The following is a 21,237-nucleotide window of genomic DNA, read 5'->3' as shown; positions in this document are numbered from 1 at the left end:
TAAGTGCGGCGAGTGGGTGCTACTCTTCATTGCGGTGTGCGGGCTTCTCATTGCCGTGGGTTCTCTTTGTGGCAGAGCACGGGCTCTAGGTGTGCGGCTTCAGTAGTTGTGGCGCGTGGGCTCAGTAGTTGTGGCGCACGGGCTTAGTTGCTCCGCGGCATGTGGGATCTTCATGGACCAGGGCTCGAACCTGTGTCCCCTGCGTTGGCAGGCGGATTCTTAATCACTGCACCACCAGGGAAGCCCCAGCCAGTTCATTTTTAACTCATCTTGAGTGGTTTGGTAAGCCTTCCATTTGGTTGCGCCGTTCTGTGTGGCAGCAAATTGCAACAGCAGCTGACTTGTTTGAATCACGTAGTGAGGTCATGTTGCCTGAGTGAGCTCCTACGGTCTGTGTTTCTCTCGTAGACCTGCCCGTCGTGCAGAATCACATTTGCTCCCAAATCGGAAGCTGGCGCCGAAGGCGGAGCAGTCCAGAATGGCTGTCAGGAGGAGCCCAAGAACAGCACCAAGGTAACCCGCTCTGGGCTGTGGTCCCTGTCAGTGCCTCTCCTGGTGCACCCACCTGAGAGGACATCCTGTCTGGTCAGCTTCTCAGTTCCGAGGGCAACTCCTCTTGGGTGACACCACTGCATACCTTCGAGTCCTCTGGGTTTTGAACAGACTGATAAAGAGCAGGATGGATGCTCACCTGCATGGGATACCCTGACGGGCAGTGAGACCTGCAGGGCTGGAAGCTGGACTCAACGGCTGGTGGGATGTGGATGTGGAAGGAGAAGAGGGGAACCCTTAGGGTGAGAGGTGGGGCGTGAGGAGGGCTTGGGTTAGGCCAGCAGCAAGGGCAGTGCAGAGAAGTCTCGCCTGGAGACCAGACCCAGGAGCCTCCAAGCAAGCTTCTGAGTCAGGCGACTCTCCAGGGAGGCGCAAATCTGTCATCCTCACCCTCGGGTCGTTGGCCCACGGGCCTGCATGATGCTGGGTCATTCCACATCGTTTGTGTCGAGTCACCCCTTCTTTTTTTTTAATTGGAGTACAATTGTTTTACAATGTTGTGTTAGTTTCTGCTGGACGACGAAGTGAATCAACTGTATGTATACATATATCCCCTCCCTCTTGAGCCCGCCTCCCATCGCCCCATCCCACCCATCTAGGTCATCACAGAGCACCAAGCTGAGCTCCCTGTGCTATACAGGAGGTTCCCACTAGCTATCTGTTTTACACATGGTAGTGTGTATATGTCAATCCTAAAAACCCAAAGCATCCCACCCTCCCCTTCCCCCACTGTGTCCACATGTCCGCTCTCTATGTCTGTGTCTCTGTTTTTGCCCTGGAACTAGGTTCATCTGTACCATTTTTCTAGATTCCACATATATGCATTAATATACGATATTTGTTTTTCTCTTTCTGACTTATTTCACTCTGTATGACAGACTCTAGGTCCATCCACATCTCTACAAATGACCCAATTTCATTCCTTTTTATGGCTGAGTAATATTCCATTGTATGTATGTACCACACCTTTTTTATCCATTCATCTGTCAATGGACATTTAGGTTGCTTGGGGTGACTGATTATTAGAGAAATGCAAATCAGTCACCCCTTCGTAAGCCGCAGCCCTTACAGCTCTGGGTTTCCTTTCCCTGGATCCACCCCTGCGCTTCCTTCGAGTCTTCCTGGCTCCTGGAATGCTGGTTCTGTGGTCAGGAAACTCTGGGAGCCTCCCCAACTCCTGTCTTAGCCTTCCCCCTGACCTCCTTACCAGCTCTTCCCATGACACCACTGTCCTGGGCGCCTGGAGGTGTGTTCGGAGGAGCCAGGGGGAATGGGGAGAAGCAGACCGGCAGAGAGGCAGAGCGCTCGGGTTAGAGCAGAGATCCAAAGGTGCAGGTTGTGGTGTGCGGGGCGCAGTCCAGGGGGCTCCAGTATGGCCGTGTTATGGGGGATAGTGCTGCTGCATCTCACGCCTCAGCCTCTGTGTCTGCCCCCACCCCCTTATCCTGACACAGGCTTCTGGAGGACCCAGTTCCAAAACGCAAAACGGACTGCTGAGCCCTCCTCCGGAGGAGAAGCTCACCAACAGTCAGACCTCCCTGTGCGAGATCTTACAGGAGAAGGGAAGGTGGACAGGTGTGAGCTTGGACCAGTCAGCCCTCCTTCCGCTGAGGTTCAAGAACATCCGGGAGAAGACGGATGCCCATTTTGTTGATGTTATCAAGGAAGACAGGTAAGATGCAGCCGCCTGCCTCAAAGCAAAGATTTGCAGGTAGAAGCTCCCCCTTTCCTGAGTCACCTCACCCCCCACGCATTTGCCTTCCATTGTCAGTGTATTTTGAAATAATTTGAAACTTACAGAAAAGTGGCATGAATAATACAAAAGATTCTCTTTACACCCTTTGCCCGATTTACCAACTTTTAACATTTTACTCTGCTTGTTTTATTCTCCTCTCTCTCCCTGTGAAATTTATTATTTTTTTTCTGAACCATTTGACAGTAAGTTAGACACATCGTGCTCTCTACCCCTTAAAACTGTGTTTCCTGAAAACAGGGGTGTTCTTGCACATGATCATAGCTACCTACTTCAGGAAATTTAACACTGATGAGGTGTTTTACCCAGTCTGCGGTTCCTATTCCGGTTTTGTTGGGTGGTCCCACGTGTCCCCCATAGCACGGTAGAGAATCACATGCTGCACCATTCGGTTGTCAGGCCTCTTCAGTCTTTAAATCTGGGGCAGTTCCTCAGCCATTCTTGATCTTCCATGACATTGACATTTTTGAAACATGCAGGCCTGGCTCTTTTATAAGATATTCCTGAAGTTGGATTTGTGTGACATCTCCTCACGATTCTGTCCAGGCTGCTTGTGTGTCCAGATCCCACGGAGGTGACGTGTCTTCTCAGGCACCAGATCCAGAGGCCCATGGTGCCCCCTTTGACCTTCATCAGGGGTAGTGATGTTGATCAGCTGGGCGAGTGTTGCCAACTTCTCCAGTCTGTACTCATTTTCTCCCTGTGACTAGTCGGCCATCTGTGGGAAGATGCTTTCAGATCATGTAAAGATCCCATTCCTCACCACACTTCCCTAGACTTAATCTCCATTGATGGTTCTTGGTTGAAACCGTCTTTACTATGTTGGTCAAAATGGCAGTTTTCCTGCTTCAGCGCTGACTGTGCATTTATCATTTGGGGCTTGGCATTCTGCAGTAAAGAAGAGCTCCTCCCCACTTATTACTTAATGTATCCATCTATAGATTTATAAATCCATATAAACCCTCATGGAGTCCTGATTTACTTAACAGGACATCATTTATCACTGTCCTAATTAGAGTTTGATGCTCTAGTTGTCCCGAATCTGGCCTTTGGGAGCCTCCCTTCAGGCTGGCTCCTGTGTCCTTTCGACACGGCTCCTTCATTTGTTTTGAGTGATTTCTTACTTTCCAGCACAACAGGCTCATTTTATATCTTCCCTGCCCCAGCTCAGGAATCAGCCGTTTCTCCAAAGAGCCCTGGCTCCTTTTAGTGACAAACGGTATTTACATATGTTAGTTATTAATGTTTGATTTAATGTCATTGCAGTCAAAGGCATACACTATGTGACTTCATTCCTTTTACATTTATTGAAACTTGTTCTGTGGTCTCACATGTGGTCTGTTTTGGTAAACATACCATGTGCGTTTGAAAGAATGCATATTTTGCATTCTCAGGATGTTGTGATCCATAAACCTCAATTAGGTCCACGTGGTTGGCAGTAATGCTCAGATCATCTGTCTCTTTACTGACTTTTTTGTCTCTTGTTCTATCACTTATTGAGATAGGGATGTTAAAATCTCCAGCTGTGGTTGTGGAATTGTCTGTGTCTCTCTGTAGTCCTGACAATTTTTGTTTCAGGTATTTTGAAGCTCTTTTTTAGGTACATACACATTTATGAGTGTTATATATCCCTGGTAAATAATCCTTTTATCATTTTGAAGTGTCTCTCTTTGTGCCCAGTAATACTCTGTCTTGAAGACTGCTTTATCGGATATGAACATAGTCACTCTAGCCTTCTTATTCTTACTGTTTGCATGCTACATCATTTTCCATTTAAAAAAATTCTAACCTGGGTCTTTATATTTGAAATACATCTCTTTTGGGTCTTGCTCCTTAAATCATTCTGACAATCTCTGCCTTTTTTATTATATTTTAATATATTTATTTGCTTTTTAGCCATACCTCTTTGCATTATTTTTCTTTTAATGGTTGCTCTAGGCAGTCTTTTATTTTTATAGTCTTCTTATAGTTAATGTTGCATCATTTCACTTTTTTTCTTTTTATAAATTTATTTATTTATTTATTTTTGGCTGCGTTGGGTCTTCGTTGCTGTATGCAGGCTTTCTCTAGTTGCAGTAAGCGGGGGCTACTCTTCGTTGTGGTGTGCGGGCTTCTCATTGCGGTGGCTTCTCTTGTTGCAGAGCATGGGCTCTAGGCATGTGGGCTTCAGTAGTTGTGGCGCAAGGGCTCAGTAGTTGTGCCTCGTGGGCTCTAGAGTGCAGGCTCAGTAGTTGTGGTGCACGGGCTTAGCTGCTACGCGGCATGTGGGATCTTCCCGGACCAGGGCTCGAACCTGTGTCCCCTGAATTGGCAGGCGGATTCTTAACCACTGTGCCACCAGGGAAGTTCCTGTATCATTTCATTTTAAATGTAGAAATCTTACAACTGTATAGGTACATTACTCTCTTCTCATTCCTTATGTTACAGTTTTCACATGTATTATATCCATATACATTATAAACCCCAACCTCCAATTCAACCTCTTGGTAATCTCAGGTTGGCCTCTATTGATTGCTTTTTTGTTGAGGATGGCTCATGGTTTCCTGTTTCCTTGTTTGTCTAGTAATTTTGAATTGCATTGTGCACATTATGTACAATGGTTAGAAAATCTGGATTCTGTTACATTCCTTTGAAGAATATCAACTTTTTGTTTGTTTTAGTAGACAGTTAACTCATCTGAACTCAAACACCAAACTCTGTCTCCCCTGAGGTGGGCAGCCACTATTCCTTCAGCCTTAATTAGGCTTGTAGTCTGCCATGCACATGTGTATTTCAAGGGTCAGCCAGAGATTCGAGCAGAGCCTATATGCAGAATTTGGGGCTCCCCCTTCTCTGGTCCTCTCTCTCTGGAATGTCCAACCTCATTTTCCATTGGTGGGCATGCTAAACTCTATTTTCTGGTTTTCCAGGTCAGTAAAACTGTAGTTTTTCTGAGTTTTAGCCATCCTACACGTGGTGCTGACTAATGACTCTCTTTAGGCAAAAAAGAAAAGAAAAAAAAAATACCCCACAAGAAATTCAACCTGTTCCAAGTGTGGCTTTCCTCCATTTTCTTACTGCTTTGGTCAATTGCCAGTGCCTTCCAGGAGTTGTTTTTATATTTTGTTCAGGGTTTATAGTTGTTATCTGAGAGACGATTGATCTAACAGGAGCTAATCTCCAGTCCCAGAAGTGGAACCTCCCAATATTAATCTCAAATGAGCAGTACATTTTATAGTGTGGATCCTGACACTTGACTGCAAAAATGAAACCATTACATTTCCTTCTTATAGCTGCTTTGTTGTTTTTCCCTCTGTCCATACTTGCCAAGTGGAGGGGAGGATAGGGGGTCAACATTAGGGGATAGAATTTTCTCTTTTCTAAGTCTGAGAGCCCAGTAAGGTATTGCACACTTAGCACAAAAAGAGAGCCCACTCTGCTTCAGGGAAAGGAGGAACTACAGTGAACCCTACTGTGTGTCAGGCACATGATAGGCTCTTTACATATATCATCAGATTTAATTCTAGTAGTTATTATGTGAGGGAGAGAGACATCCCACAGCTGCATTTGCCTTCTGAAATTATGCTAACATTCCCTTAAATTTATAGTAATTTTCTGCAGGATAAAAAGGATATGACTATTTGCTAGCAGTCCGTAAAAGAATGAAAGAGTCACGTAAAGCAGGCTTGATTTCTCTGCTATTAAAATCATTGAGCATTATCATTTTTCAGGTTTCACATGCAATCTGCATATGTGACAATAGCACCAAAATTACACTAACTATAAACACAATTTTGTGATAACAACCTGTTAGCGGTGACAGTGGTAATTACTGTCAGTACTCTGAGTGACAGGACAGCCGGTTCTGAATTATGTTTGCAAGGAAGCCTCCAAATCAACATAAGTATGCTCAGTACAGGGATCTGCTGGTCCTTTGGAAGGGATCATTTTATGGAACAAAAAAGCTGCTGCCTCCTTCTATTCTAATTCTGGACGTTAGGAAGATGTTTTCAAAAGCACGGTTCTGATGATGTGTGTTATATTAATGGTGAATGGGCATTCTTTCGTGGAGGTGAAACCTAAAATGGGATTATGTTTAGAAGCATGAAGGACTTCCCAGAGACATGTTCTAAAAGGGGCAGTTGAGCAATGTCTATTGTATGGTGACTTTTAGGTACAGCTTTTGTGACACGCTTCACAAATGGCGTTTCAGTAGGTAACTGTGATCTTCTGATAAAATAAATATAACGATTGTGCTGCACGTTGATTGATTGCATTTATCGTCTCTTCTAGCCTGATGAAAGATTATTTTTTTAAGCCACCTATTAATCAGTTCAGCTTGAACTTCCTGGATCAGGAGCTAGAACAAGCCTACAGGACCAGCTATCAAGAAGAGGTGCGTGGCTCCTTATAATTTTACCGAAGACATGCGTCATTTTCACTGCACAGTTCACGATTAGTCTTGTGCTTTGGAGGCCATTTTTGTTTTCCTGAGTGACAGGAAATTGACGGCTCATATTGATTTCCCACAGTCCATAAGCCCTAAATTTCACCTGTATGTGAATTTATCTCCACAAGGGAGAAAACCCCAAATCTCTCTACAACAACCCAGGCTTGTCATCTCCCGGTCCCTCTCCTCCGCAGCTGGTGCATCCCCAGGCGCCCTTGGCCGTGCTCCAGCCCCTGGAGGCCTAGTGCCGGGTGAGAGGGGTGATGGGGGAGCTCCAGCCCCACCTATTCTCTGTTCTCAAGCAGGATTTCTCCCCCTGTTCCCTGTCGGCTTTCTTCCTACTGAAATGGGACAAGAGCTGAGAGGGCTTTCATCTTGCTCCGCTCTCCCGCCTGCTTTGGTGCTGAGCCCTCCTCCACTGCCCCTCCCCTGCCTTAACTCCTGTTGTCCTGTAACTCTCAGCCCAAACATCACTTCCACTAAGAAACTTTCCCAGACCCCAGACTGGATTTTTTCCCCCATTATACTGTTTCTCCGCAGCTGCATCCCAGTTTGTAATCTCTTCTTGTGGGACTGTTGAATCGTATGCCTCCCCCTGGACTCTCCACTCTGGGAGGCAGGACCCTGTCTCTCATCTCCACTCTACGTGGCATCCAGTCCCCACACCCACAAGTGCTCAGTAGAGCTTGGTGGAAACGATGAATAAATACGAGAACCTAGAGCCTGGTTTGAGTTCCAAGAAGCCAGCTCCCTGCATTTTTCCCAAATCTAACCCAGCTTAGTGTTCCAAGGTCAAAAATGCATACCCTCCCAACCCCAGAGCCAGAAGGATTTCTCATTCGACTCCATTCGTTCATCCAGCAGATCATCCCTCAGTGTCTGTTACATCCAGGCCCTGACCAACCCCAGGAGTCCTGATGAACCAGACAGGGCAGTTCATGCCTGTGGGGTTGAGTTTCGTCAGCCTCCTGGGTGGTGAATATCCGTTAATACCCCAGGCGAGGCTCCTCTCGTGGACTTGGGAGTTGGTTGGTTGGTGCCTTTAAGGCAAAACAGCAACCTTAATCCTCACAGCAACCCTTCAAGGAAGCTTATGATTATCCCCATTTTACCAAAAGAAAGCCGAGGCCAGGAAAGGCCGAGTGGCCGAGATCCGTCGCTAGGATTGGGCACCCGCCTGATTCAGGGCCAGGAGCTCCCACCCACTCCCGGTGCTGAGTACAGAGCCTCCCCAGCGGAGGGCACAGTTCACCAAATGCTCACTGAGCGTCTGCTCCGCCGGGTCCTGCTCCTGGGGCTGGGGTGTAGCGTCGACAGACACAGGGAAGCAGTAACTCGGCAGAAATGAGAATCCAGACCCAGGGGCCCCGTAATGGCCACAGAGCACACCAACCCCAGGTTGAGGGCCCAGAAGGAGCCCGTGTTAGTGGGAGGACTAGCAATTAACTGAATTAAGGAACGTTCCAGAGGGGGGCCAGCACCTGCAAACTTAACCTTGGAGATAAGACAGAGCCTGGGTGCATCCAGGGAGCTGTGGGCGCTTCTGTCTGGCAGACGGGGTGGAAGTGGCAGGTGGGCAGGGGCCCGATGACAGCTTCCCACACTGTGGACGTTATGCTAAAGGCCAGGGGAGCCATTGAAGGATCCAGAACAGGAGTTGGCACCGTCAGACTGTGTTGTATAAAGGTCACGTGGCTGAGCTGTAGGTAATGGGAGTAGATGAGCCCAGAGGCCTGGGGAGCAGGTGGGACACTATCCCTGAACCACAGGGCCAGCTGGTGAGGACGGGAGCGATGCAGAAACAGTGAGAGGCTCCAAGCCGCCCCCACATTAGGCCCCTGCCGCACTTTGTGATTTCCCATCTAAGCATCCCCAGTACCCATAAAGTGCAGGGTCCCATTTTATCCCTCTTTCCAGATAAGGAAATGGAGGCACAGGGACAGTAGGTGACATGATCAAGATGCCACAGCCCCTGGCCGGGCTCCTCCTTGGCTGTGTGACCTCGAGTGGCCACCTCACCTCAGCCTCCCAGCCTGTGCCCTGAGATTGGGAGCATTTCCTCCTTGAGGGCTGTGTGAACATTGATTGAGGTCGTGCCCCCAAAGGGTCCACATGGTGCCTGGAACCAGTCTCTCTCAGACTCTGGTGTTGTCGTCATTTTCTCCCTCCTTCCCGTGATTTCCTGACATGATGTGCATGTCGCTTTGTTACACTGATGACACCACCCATCTCAGACTCCTGTCTGTCCCACCATTAGGCCATGAGCCCCCAAGCGGGTTGTTTCATGCCTGCCCTCGAGCCCTGCACGGCGTCCAGGCCCAGAGAAGGCTCTTGCTGTCACTGTTGCTATTGACCTCCTACTTCTGTATGAAGCCAGCTTTCACATACCCTGAGCCTGGGACCCAGCGTTCAGTGGAAGCTTCTAGCATGTGGCTTTCCTGCTACTGTCTCTACAGATGCAGAGTCACTGACTTTGCCTGTGGATAGCTCGCCTTTCAGGCTCAGGGCGTCACATGCCTGTGAGAACTTAATTGGTTTGTAATCAGTTGCTGTGTGCCCTTGGACAAGTTTCTTCACTTCTCTGTGCCTCAGTTTCTTCACTGTTAGGTGGGGTAGGAGACGGCCTGCCTGAAGCACTACTCACCCCGTACCTGGTCCACAGGAGGCAAGTGCTCAGCAAGCATCTGCTGTTTTTTCCGCCTGGGTTATACTTCTCCAGGAGGATACATCAGCAGCATCTGTTCACACTCCCCCCAACAGGTTATAAAGAATTCTCCCGTGAAGACTTTTGCCAGTGCCACCTTCAGCTCCCTCCTGGATGTGTTTCTGTCGACAACAGTGTTTCTGATTCTCTCCATCACCTGCTTCCTGAAGTATGGGGCCGCCTCCACGCCACCCCCGCCGGCTGCCCTGGTGGTCTTCGGAGCAGCCCTGCTTCTGGAGGTCCTGTCCCTCGTGGTCTCCGTCAGGTAAAGGCCCACCTGCAGGGCTGCCCAGCTGTTAGCCTTTAGCTCCCTCTGCTGGTGGAACAGCTGTCTCCATAACCCATTTCGGGGACGGTCCTCTTTTCTTCCCTCCCCCAGCCTGCTTCACTGGCTCCTCCCTCACCAACCCGGGCCCTCAGCACAGGTGGGCACTCACCTTACCAGTGGGTCATTGTCCTCTGCAGCCCTAATGCCACCAGCTAGTCTGCTGATTTCCCAAATCAGATACTTAAAGAGAGAAAGTGGGAAGATAGGGAATAAGAAAGCAGGGCAGAGAAAGGAAAGAGGTAGGTGTACAGGGTACAGCTGGTAGGGGGCTGCCAGCACATCAGCAGGTGCCTCTCTTGAATGTAAGGGTGAAACCATAAACCCCTAGAGGAAAGCACAGGCCCAGGTCTTCATGAGCTCGGATCAGGCAACGCTTTCTTAGATACGACATGAAAAGCACAAGCAACCAAAGAAAAAATAGTTAAGATGGACTTCATCAAAATTTAAAACTTTCATGTTTCAAAGAACACCATCATCACTTTTCACCCCAAAGAGAAAGAGAACCTACAGGATGGAAGAGCGTATTTGCAAATCATATCCGTGACAAGGGTCTAATATCTAGAATGTTAGCTCAATAATAAAAGGACAGTCATCCCATTTAAAAACGGACAGAGTGTCCGAAGAGACAGCAGAGTCCCTCTGGGAGGCTGGGCCCTCCGCACCAGCCCAGCCTGCCTTCAGTTTCAGGCTCCACCCCACTCAGGAAGCTCACAATGTTTCTACTGATACAAACAGGGCCTCCACTCATGCTGGGTCCTTGCACCAGGCCCACCGCCTTCCTCCAGCCCTGTCCTCTCAGCAGGACAGCCCCACACTGGGGATCGGAGAGAAATGGGGTAAAGGGCCCTGACCTTGAGTTTCTACTCCTCCCCAACATCCCAGGACAGGAAACCACAGCTTCAGGTCTGGCCCTGATACTCCCAAATGCAAGATCCCTCCCTTTGAAATGGATGAGCTGGACACCTGCCCCCTCCCTTCCACGCTCCCCCCCTCCCCCCCAACTCCTCACTGAGGCCCGTTCAGCCCTTTGCCAAGGGCTTTCTCTGGCTGCCAGGGGCTCTTCCCTTCCCTCCTCCTCCTCCCAGTGGAGAGAACTCTAAGGCGCATCCTCGCCATCTCCCCAGATTCGCCACCAGTGTGGAGCTGCATTGCTCGCAGCAGGTGACTCCTCCCCAGCACAGCCCTCCCCTGGGCCTGCCTCCATCCATGTCTCCACAAGCTGCCTGGGACCCACTTCCAAACAAACTGCGCCCTCTGTGGGCCTGCCCTGGACCTGCCCTGGGCCTGGGGACACCCTAAGGGACCAAAACAAGGCATCCTCTGGCCCCTAGTCTTTTTTTCTTCTTAAAACAAGCTTTATTGTGATATAACTCACAAATAATAAGTTCACTCATAAGTGTACAATTCACAGATTTTTAATAAACTTACAGAATTGTGCAAACGTCACCACCATATGATTTTAGAACATTTCTGTCACCCCAAAGAAAAGCCAGTACCCACTTCCAATCACTCCCCTCCCTGCCCTGAGTTTCTGTCTGATGCGGGGCCCACAACTGGTTAAGGCTCTTAATCCCTCTGAGGCAAGCGTTTTCTCCATATCTTTTCTAAAGAACCCTTTACATGATTGTTCCCTGTTCTTCGGACCCAATTTGAAAAAATCTGGGCTAAGCCATGTTAAGGACTGCAGAGGACTGCAGGCCATGAGGACGCCAGGCCTGGCTGTGCCCGGAGCACCCACGTCTCTGCAGGGCCACTTTGCTCCTGCCCGAGCCTCTGGTGTGATGTCCTTGCCCAGGAGAGGGCGGGGCCTAGGGGATTTCCTCTGGCCCTGCTGAGGGTGGATATGGGACCCTACGTCGATAAGGACCTACACTGGTAACTGAAGGTGTGGACGCCTGGGTGGATGCGAGAGGCCCTTGACAGGCTTTGTGCCTTTGAAGCAAGGGAAGTGGGCCTGCCCCGCCTGCACCCTCACCGAGGTGTCTTTAGAGGGGGCTGTGTGCATGGGTCTCCCTCCGGAGGCAGACCCCCAGTGCCCTCTCCTCCACCTCCTGCTGCTGGTGACCCAGGGCTTCTTCCTGCAGAGCAGCAGTTCTCGGCCCCACGCACTCAGCTCCCCATTCTCCATGAAAAACGTTTTATGATGCCACATCCCTACCCTGAAGTATAGCCCACCTATACACACAATTTCAGAAGCAATCAATGAAATGCCATCACTCCAATGTGAAGGAGAAATGGCAAGAAAGCCATTTAAAATAATATACGTGTAGCGCTTCACCTCGAATATGCCAGGGCGTCGCCACCTGGGCAGCCACGCCAAAGTCGTCAGCTGTTTGCCCTTGTGCACTGATAATATGACAGCTCCCAATGTGGACTGTTACGGGTGTGCAGGTTTGGTGGTATGAGCCCCAGGAGCCTGTGATGTGGTTTCTGAGATGCTGACGACTCTTGGTGGTGTCCCAAATAAAACTACGGGTAATCTTGTTTGGTTTACCCCGTGGCTGCACTCCTGGAAAATTCGGTGTATGTTACTGCCACACAGAAACCACTTTATGTTTGTAAACGAAACGCAATTAGGCTCTAGGCTGAAGTCATCGTCAGCAGGTTTTCTCTGTCCAGGGGGTGTGTAGCAGTCATGTGGGGCTCAGGGCAGAGCCTCGCTCTACATCACGGGACATCACCCATCCCCAGCTCCTGCCCGTTGGTGCCAGTAGCACCTGCAACCATTGAGGCACCAAAAAAGCCCCACAAAATTCCGAACACCTCCTGAACCACCCACTTGAGACCTCCCTAGAAGCAGGCAGTAACAGGTGACGGGTGACCTTTTTCGGGACCTGTTAGTATTTGCCTGCCTGGTTCTTACATGCTCCATTTAGACTCACAGAGGCCTATGCTTGTCTTTTACAAGCACATCTTATCCGAATGCAGCAAGTAACCTTAAAATATGGTATGGTGAGCTGAGTGAGTCCAGTTTACTTGCCATTGATCAAAAATAAGGGAGGCGGGGGTTCTGCCCACTGCCCACACCAGAGACCACAGCATAGGCCAGGGTTGGGAGTGGCCCTGGCTGTGGGTCCCCCACCCACAGATACCCCATTTCTCCTTTCTCCCCCCACTCCCAGGATGGTGTTCTTCCTGGAGGATGTGATGGCTTGTACCAAGCGCCTGCTGGAGTGGATAGCCGGCTGGCTCCCGCGCCATTTCATCGGGGCCATCCTGGTGTCCCTCCCCGCCCTCGCGGTCTATTCACATGTCACCTCCGAATTTGAGACAAACATACACGTAAGTAAAATCTTGGTGATTTTGTGTTGGTGCTCTTCTGGACTCCCTGATCACTTTTTTAAAATATAAGCCTGATGGCTTGGGACAGCAAGTTAAATATAGGCCCTTAAAGAGGCGCAAACTCTTTGTCAGTCCTTTGAACTTGTCTTTTTAAAAGACTTGCCTCGGACAGAGGAGCGGGCAGGGAGGTCAGCCCGGGGGCTGCCCTGGGGAGATTCCCTGGTGGACCTGTGTCCTCTCCAACCCCTCTTGGTGTCCCAAATCAGGTTTTTTAAAAATTTAATTTATTTATTTATTTTTGGCTGTGTTGGTTCTTTGTTGCTGCACGCGGGCTTTCTCTAGTTGTGGAGAGCGGGGGCTACTCTTCGTTGCAGTGCGCGGGCTTCTCAATGTGGTGGCTTCTCTTTTTTTTTTTTCGAATTTTATTTTTTTATATAGCAGGTTCTTATTAGTTATCTATTTTATACATATTAGTGTATACATGTCAATCCCAATCTCCCAATTCATCCCACCACCACCCCCACCACTGCTTTCCCCCCTTGGTGTCCATATATTTGTTCTCTACATCTCTGTCTCTACTTATGCCGTGCAAACTGGTTCATCTGTACCATTTTTCTAGATTCCACATATATGCGTTGATATATGATATTTGTTTTTCTCTTTCTGACTTACTTCACTGTGTATGACAGTCTCTAGATCCATCCACTTCTCAACAAATGACCCAATTTCGTTCCGTTTTATGGCTGAGTAATATTCCATTGTATATATGTACCACATCTTCTTTATCCGTTCGTCTGTCAGTGGGCATTTAGGTTGCTTCCATGACCTGGCTATTGTAAATAGTGCTGCAATGAATATTGGGGTGCATGTGTCTTTTTGAATTATGGTTTTCTCTGGGTGTATGCCCAGTAGTGGGATTGCTGGGTCATATGGTAATTCTATTTTTAGTTTTTTAAGGAACCTCCATACTGTTCTCCATAGTAGCTGTATCAGTTTACATTCCCACCAACAGTGCAAGAGAGTTCCCTTTACTCCACACCCTTTCCAACATTTGTTGTTTGTAGATTTTCTGATGATGCCCATTCTAACTGGTGTGAGGTGATACCTCATTGTAGTTTTGATTTGCATTTCTCTAATAATTAGTGATGTTGAGCAGCTTTTCATGTGCCTCTTGGCCATCTGTATGTCTCCTTTGGAGAAATCTCTATTTAGGTCTTCTATTAGGTCTTCATTTTTTGATTGGGTTGTTTGTTTTTTTAATATTGAGCTGCATGAGCTGTTTATATATTTTGGAGATTAATCCTTTGTCCGTTTATTGTTTGCAAATATTTTCTCCCATTCTGAGGGTTGTCTTTTCGTCTTGTTTATAGTTTCCTTTGCTGTGCAAAAGCTTTTAAGTTTCATTGGGTCCCATTTGTTTATTTTTATTTCCATTATTCTAGGAGGTGGGTCAGAAAAGATCTTGCTGTGATTTATGTCAAAGAGTGTTCTTCCTATGTTTTCCTCTAAGAGTTTTATAGTGTCTGGTCTTACATTTAGGTCTTTAATCCATTTTGAGTTTATTTTTGTTTATGGTGTTAGGGAATGTTCTAATTTCATTATTTTACAAGTAGCTGTCCAGTTTTCCCAGCACCACTTATTGAAGAGACTGTGTTTTCTCTATTATATATCCTTGCCTCCTTTGTCATGGATTAGTTGACCATAGGTGTGTGGGTTTATCTCTGGGCTTTCTATCCTGTTCCATTGATCTATATTTCTGTTTTTGTGCTAGTACCATATTGTCTTGATTACCATAGCTTTGTAGTATAGTCTGAAGTCAGGGAGCCTGATTCCTCCAGCTCCGTTTTTTTCCCTCAAGATTGTTTTGGCTATTTGGGGTCTTTTGTGTCTCCATACAAACTTTAAGATTTTTTTTGTTCTAGTTCTGTAAAAAATGCCATTGGTAATTTGATAGGGATTGCACTGAATCTGTAGATTGCCTTGGGTAGTATAGTCATTTTCACAATATTGATTCTTCCAATCCAAGAACATAGTATGTCTCTCCATCTGTTTGTGTCATCTTTGATTTCTTTCATCAGTGTCTTATAGTTTTCTGACTACAAGTCTTTTACCTCCTTAGGTAGGTTTATTCCTAGGTATTTTATTCTTTTTGTTGCAATGGTGAATGGCATTGTTTCCTTAATTTCTCTTTCTGATCTTTTGTTGTTAGTGTATAGGAATGCAAGAGATTTCTGTGCATTAATTTTGTATCCTGCAACTTTACTAAATTCATTGATTAGCTCTAGTTGTTTTCTGGTGGCATCTTTAGGATTCACTATGTATAGTGTCATGTCATCTGCAAACAGTGACAGTTTTACTTCTTCTTTTCTAATTTGTATTCCTTTTATTTCTTCTTTTTCTCTGATTGCCAAGGCTAGGATTTCCCAAACTATGTTGAATAATAGTGGCGAGAGTGGACACCCTTGCCTTGTTCCTGATCTTAGAGGAAATGCTTTCAGTTTTTCACCATTGAGAATGATGTTTGCTGTGGGTTTGTCGTATATGGCCTTTATTATGTTGAGGTAGGTTCCCTCTATGCCCACTTTATGGAGAGTTTTTATCATGAATCGGTGTTGAATTTTGTCAAAAGCTTTTTCTGCATCTGTTGAGGTGACCACATGGTCTTTATTCTTCAGTTTGTTAATATGGTGTATCCCATGGATTGATTTGCGTATATTCAAGAATCCTTGCATCCCTGGAATAAATCCCACTTGATCATGGTGTATGATCCTTTTAATGTATTGTTGGATTCTGTTTGCTAGTATTTTGTTGAGGATTTTTGCATCTATATTCATCAGTGATAATGGTCTATGATTTTCTTTTATTGTAGTATCTTTGTCTGGTTTTGGTATCAGGGTGATGGTGGCCTCATAGAATGAGTTTGGGAGTGTTCCTTCCTCTGCAATTTTTTGGAAGAGTCTGAGAAGGATGGGTGTTAGCTCTTCTCTAAATGTTTGATAGAATTCACCTGTGAAGGCATCTGGTCCTGGACTTTTGTTTGTTGGAAGATTTTTAATCGCAGTTTCAATTTCATTACTTGTGATTGGTCTGTTCATATTTTCTGTTTCTTCCTGGTTCAGTCTTGGAAGGTTATACCTTTCTAAGAATTTGTCCATTTCTTCCAGGTTGTCCATTTTATTGGCGTAGAGTTACTTGTAGTGGTCTCTTATGATGCTTTGTATTTCTGCAGTGTCTGTTGTAATTTCTTCTTCATTTCTAATTTTATTGATTTGAGTCCTCTCCCTCTTTTTCCTGATGAGTCTGGCTAAAGGTTTATCAATTTTATTTATCTTCTCAAAGAACCAGCTTTTAGTTTTATTGATCTTTGCTGTTGTTTTCTTTGTTTCTGTTTCATTTATTTTGGCCTTGATCTTTATGATTTCTTTCCTTCTACTAACTTTGGGTTTTGTTTGTTCTTCTTTCTCTAGTTCCTTTAGGTGTAAGGTTAGATTGTTTATTTGAGATTTTTCTTCTTTCTTGAGGTAAGACTGTATTGCTATAAACTTCCCTCTTAGAACTGCTTTTGCTGCATTCCGTAGGTTTTGGATCATCGTGTTTTCGTTATTTGTCTCTAGGTATTTTTTGATTTCCTCTTTGATTTCTTCAGAGATCTCTTGGTTATTTAGTAACGTATTATTTAGTCTCCATGTGTTTGTGTTTTTTTACATTTTTTTCCCTGTAATTTATTTCTAATCTCATAGTGTTGTGGTCAGAAAAGATGCTTGATATGATTTCAATTTTCTTAAATTTACCAAGGCTTGATTTGTGACCCAAGATGTGATCTATCCTGGAGAACGTTCCATGTGCACTTGAGAAGAAAGTGTAATCTGCTGTTTTTGGATGGAATGTCCTATAAATATCAATTAAATCTATCTGGTCTATTGTGTCATGTAAAGCTTGTGTTTCTTTATTAATTTTCTGTCTGGATGATCTGTCCATTGGTGTAAGCGAGGTGTTAAAGCACCCCACTATTATTGTGTTACTGTCTATTTCCTCTTTCATAGCTGTTAGCATTTGCCTTATGTATTGAGGTGCTCCTATGTTGGGTGCATAAATATTTACAATTGTTATATCTTCTTCTTGGATTGATCCCTTGACCATTATGTAGTGTCCTTCCTTGTCTCTTATAACATTCTTTATTTTAAAGTCTATTTTATCTGATATGAGTATTGCTACTCCAGCTTTCTTTTGATTTCCATTTACATGGAGTATCTTTTTCCATCCCCTCACTTTCAGTCTGCATGTGTCCCTAGGTCTGAAGTGGGTCTCTTGTAGACAGCATATATACACATCTTGTTTTTGTATCCATTCAACGAGCCTGTGTCTCTTGGTTGGAACATTTAATCCATTCACATTTAAGGTAATTATCGATGTGTATGTTCCTATTACCATTTTCTTAATTGTTTTGGGTTTGTTTTTGTAGGTCCTTTTCTTCTCTTGTGTTTCCCCTTTAGAGAAGTTCCTTTAGCATTTGTTGTAGAGCTGGTTTGGTGGTGCTGAATTCTCGTAGCTTTTGCTTGTCTGTAAAGCTTTTGATTTCTCCATTGAATCTGAATGAGATCCTTGTTGGGTAGAGTAATCTTGGTTGTAGGTTCTTCCCTTTCATCACTTTAAGTATATCATGCCACTCCCTTCTGGCTTGTAGAGTTCCTGCTGAGAAATCAGCTGTTAACCTAATGGAGTTCCCTTGTATGTTATTTGTCGTTTTTCCCTTGTTGCTTTTAATAATTTTTCTTTGTCTTTAATTTTTGTCAATTTGCTTACTATGTGTCTTGGCATATTTCTCCTTGAGTTTTTCCTGCCTGGGACTCTGCGCTTCCTGGACTTGGTTGGCTGTTTCCTTTCCCATGGTAGGGAAGTTTTCGACTATAATCTCTTCAAATATTTTCTCAGGTCCTTTCTCTCTCTCTTCTCCTTCTGGGACCCCTATAATGCGAATGTTGGTGTGTTTAATGTTGTCCCAGAGATCTCTTAGGCTGTCTTCATTTCTTTTCATTCTTTTTTCTTTATTCTGTTCCGCAACAGTGAATCCCGCCATTCTGTCTTCCAGGTCACTTATCCGTTCTTCTGCCTCAGTTATTCTGCTATTGATTCCTTCTAGTGTATTTTTTCATTTCAGTTATTGTATTGTTCATCTGTTTGTTTGTTCTTTAATTCTTCTAGGTCTTTGTTAAACATTTCTTGCATCTTCTCGATCTTTGCCTCCATTCTTTTTCCAAGGTCCTGGATCATCCTCACTATCATTATTCTGAATTCTTTTTCTGGAAGGTTGCCTATCTCCACTTCATTTAATTGTTTTTCTGAGGTTTTATCTTGTTCCTTCATCTGGTACATAGTCCTCTGCCTTTTCATTTTGTCTGTCTTTCTGTGAATGTGGTTTTCATTCCACAGGCTGCAGGATTGTAGTTCTTCTTGTTTCTGCTCAGTGGCTTCTCTTGTTCTCTTGTTGAGCATGGGCTCTAGGCACTCAGGCTTCAGTAGTTGTGGCACACGTGCTCTGTATTGTGGCTTGCGGGCTATAGAGCGCAGGCTCAGAAGTTGTGGCACATGGGCTTTGTTGCTCTGTGGCATGTGGGATCTTCCCGGACCAGGGCTCGAACCCATGTCCCCTGCATTGGCAGGCGGATTCTTAACCACTGCGCCACCAGGGAAGTCCCCCAAATCGGTTATTTTCTTACACGTTTTACAAAGAAGCATCTGACCCATGTTTCCAGATGATACAAGGTAATGTGCTATTGTACATCAACTATACTTTATATTTTTTTTAAAAAGTTAAAAAAAAAAAAAAGATGACGTTAGTCTGCAGAACTGGCACAAACAATTGACTGGCACCTGGATCAGCTGCTGTTGATCAGGGAAGGAGCATTCAAGTTAAATCCCATAAAGAGTGAATTCATCCTGCTGTGGAAGATTATATTTTTGGTGCCAGCGAGTATAGCATGAAGTACTGGGTGGGCTGGCTGCATTTGATACTTAAAACAAAATCACATTTCTGCTGACACACAGCAGGGTGCCTGGAGGACAGGCTTTGGGAGGTAACTGGTTACACGGTGGAAGTTCTCAACCAGGGCAGTCTACCTTTCCTCTCCTCCAACGTGACGTGTGCAATTTGCACACGTCAGGAGAGGAATTTTAGTGCCAGTGAGACTTGTAACCGAAAGCTCTGGTAATTAATCTAATGATTTATGATCTGTCACTGAGACCACCAGATATTTTGTTAAACAGAAGGACAGGTAAGTGAGCGTGTCGTTTGCTCTCGGGGTGCCCAGGTGGAGGGACGGCAGGTGAGCCCATGTGGCAAGGAGGGAGGCTGGGGTCCTCACCGAGCCTGCCCCTCATTGCAGTCCACCGTGTTCACGGGCTCGGCTGTCCTGATCACCGTGGTGCACTACTGTAACTTCTGCCAGCTCAGCTCCTGGATGAGGTCCTCCTTGGCCACAGTCGTCGGGGCCGGGCCCCTGCTGCTGCTCTACGTCTCCCTCTGCCCCGACAGGTACGTGCACAATGCCCTCCACAGCAGGACCACCCTTCTTCTTCTCCTCACTTTTTCTTTTTGTTTTAATTGAAATATAATTGACACAGAACGTATTAGTTTCAGGTGCAGTATGTAATGATTTAATATTTGTGTATATTGTGAAATGATCACCACAGTAAGTCTAGTTAACATCTATCACCACACAAATTTTTTTTTCTCGTGATGAGAACTTTTAAGAGTTACTCTTGGGGGAATTCCCTGCCGGTCCAGTGGTTAGGACTCTGAGCTTTCACTGCTGAGGGTGCGGGTTCAATCCCTGGTCGGGGAGCTAAGATCCCACATGCCTCGCGGCCAAAAAAACCAACATAAAACAGAAGCAATATTGTAACAAATTCAATAAAGACTTTAAAAATGGTCCACAACAACAACAACAACAAAATCTTTAAAAAAAAAAAAAAAAAAGCCCTCTCACAGATGGTGTGAGGAAAAGAAACAGGAGCTTTGTGAAGACCCCTGGGGACAGGATGTGTTCTTACTGCTGTGCTACAAAGAATTTAAAATTTAAAATATAGAGGATGGCAATGATAGGTGCTGTATTTAAAACATCCTTTGTTAATGAAATCCAGTAAGACCCCTACCTTTCATGTGTTCTACGAATTAAATCACGTTTGGTTCTTAGCTGTTAAAATGAGTCTGAAATTACCTGTTGCACATTTGCAACTGGTTTTGTGGCTTTTAACCTTTTCAACTAAATATGTAGTTGGAAATACGATGATACCTTGGATAACAGAGTGCACACGGTGAGTAATTTATTCAGAAATTTCAGGGGACTGTCTCAAAGCCATTAAGCTTCTGTTTCTATAACAGACTTCTCCTAAATGTTGGACTTTTTGTGTAACTGCTTATGTTTTATGTTAGCACATATTAAAGAATCATTTATTTAAAATTACAGTGGGTTTAGGTTAGCAGGATATTTCAGAGTTACATGGGACATTTCTCTATTGTGCTTTGCAGGGCATCTAACATTCCTGGCTCCCCAAACAACCAGAGGGTCCCCCAGTGTTTCCAAAATGCCCCCTAGGAATGGTATTACTGTTGCCGAGAACCATGGCTTTAGTAAACTCAAAAGTAGAAAGTGGTCCAATTTGTCTCAATATCAGATGAAATCGCCATAGTGCATTTTGGGTATTACCAAAGCAGTGGTCAGTAATGGACAGGGTGAGTATCATTCCTCAGTTTACTTAATAAAATAATAACCACATGAAAGATATTCAAGTTCTCTGCAAATTAAGATCAAAAAGGAAATAGAAATGTCATTCAGCATTTGAAAGGAAACTTTAATGAATAGTTAAATCACTTGAAGCAAAACAAAGTGTCATTTTTCCTTTCTGAAGGTGCGGCCTTCTGGAATTATGGTCATTATAAAGCTCTTTCCCAAGAGCATGAAATTCAACAGTCTGACTTTTAACCTTTTAGATCCAACACAAATACCCCATCAGCCATTCACAGTGTCATTTAGTCACTGGTGCGGGCCTTTTCCACTTGGATCTAGAGAGCCGTAGCGATGGGGAACCCATCCATCGCCTTTTCACCTAGAAATCAAATAGCAGGTCTTGAGGTAGGGCTGGTGGTTGAACCTCTGCTGGACCCAGTACACCCGCATTCACGCAGAATC

General features: G+C 45.4%; 1 protein-coding gene across 1 annotated transcript in view; it reads left to right on the top strand.

Moving 5' to 3' along the window:
- Positions 1 to 21,237, top strand: part of ADCY9 (adenylate cyclase 9) — a 126,805-nt gene that overhangs the window by 88,060 nt on the left and 17,508 nt on the right. Inside the window, exons 4-9 of the mRNA XM_068565538.1 lie at positions 409 to 513; positions 2,007 to 2,224; positions 6,578 to 6,680; positions 9,495 to 9,703; positions 12,889 to 13,048; positions 19,432 to 19,580. Coding sequence (XP_068421639.1) covers positions 409 to 513; positions 2,007 to 2,224; positions 6,578 to 6,680; positions 9,495 to 9,703; positions 12,889 to 13,048; positions 19,432 to 19,580 — 944 coding nt within the window. The remainder of the gene's footprint in view (positions 1 to 408; positions 514 to 2,006; positions 2,225 to 6,577; positions 6,681 to 9,494; positions 9,704 to 12,888; positions 13,049 to 19,431; positions 19,581 to 21,237) is intronic.

Source organism: Eschrichtius robustus, chromosome 16 (genome assembly GCF_028021215.1).
Source record: "Eschrichtius robustus isolate mEscRob2 chromosome 16, mEscRob2.pri, whole genome shotgun sequence".
In the NCBI taxonomy this organism is placed as follows: domain Eukaryota; kingdom Metazoa; phylum Chordata; class Mammalia; order Artiodactyla; family Eschrichtiidae; genus Eschrichtius; species Eschrichtius robustus.
Note: the sequence above shows the minus strand (reverse complement) of the source record. Positions and strands in the feature narration are given on the sequence as shown.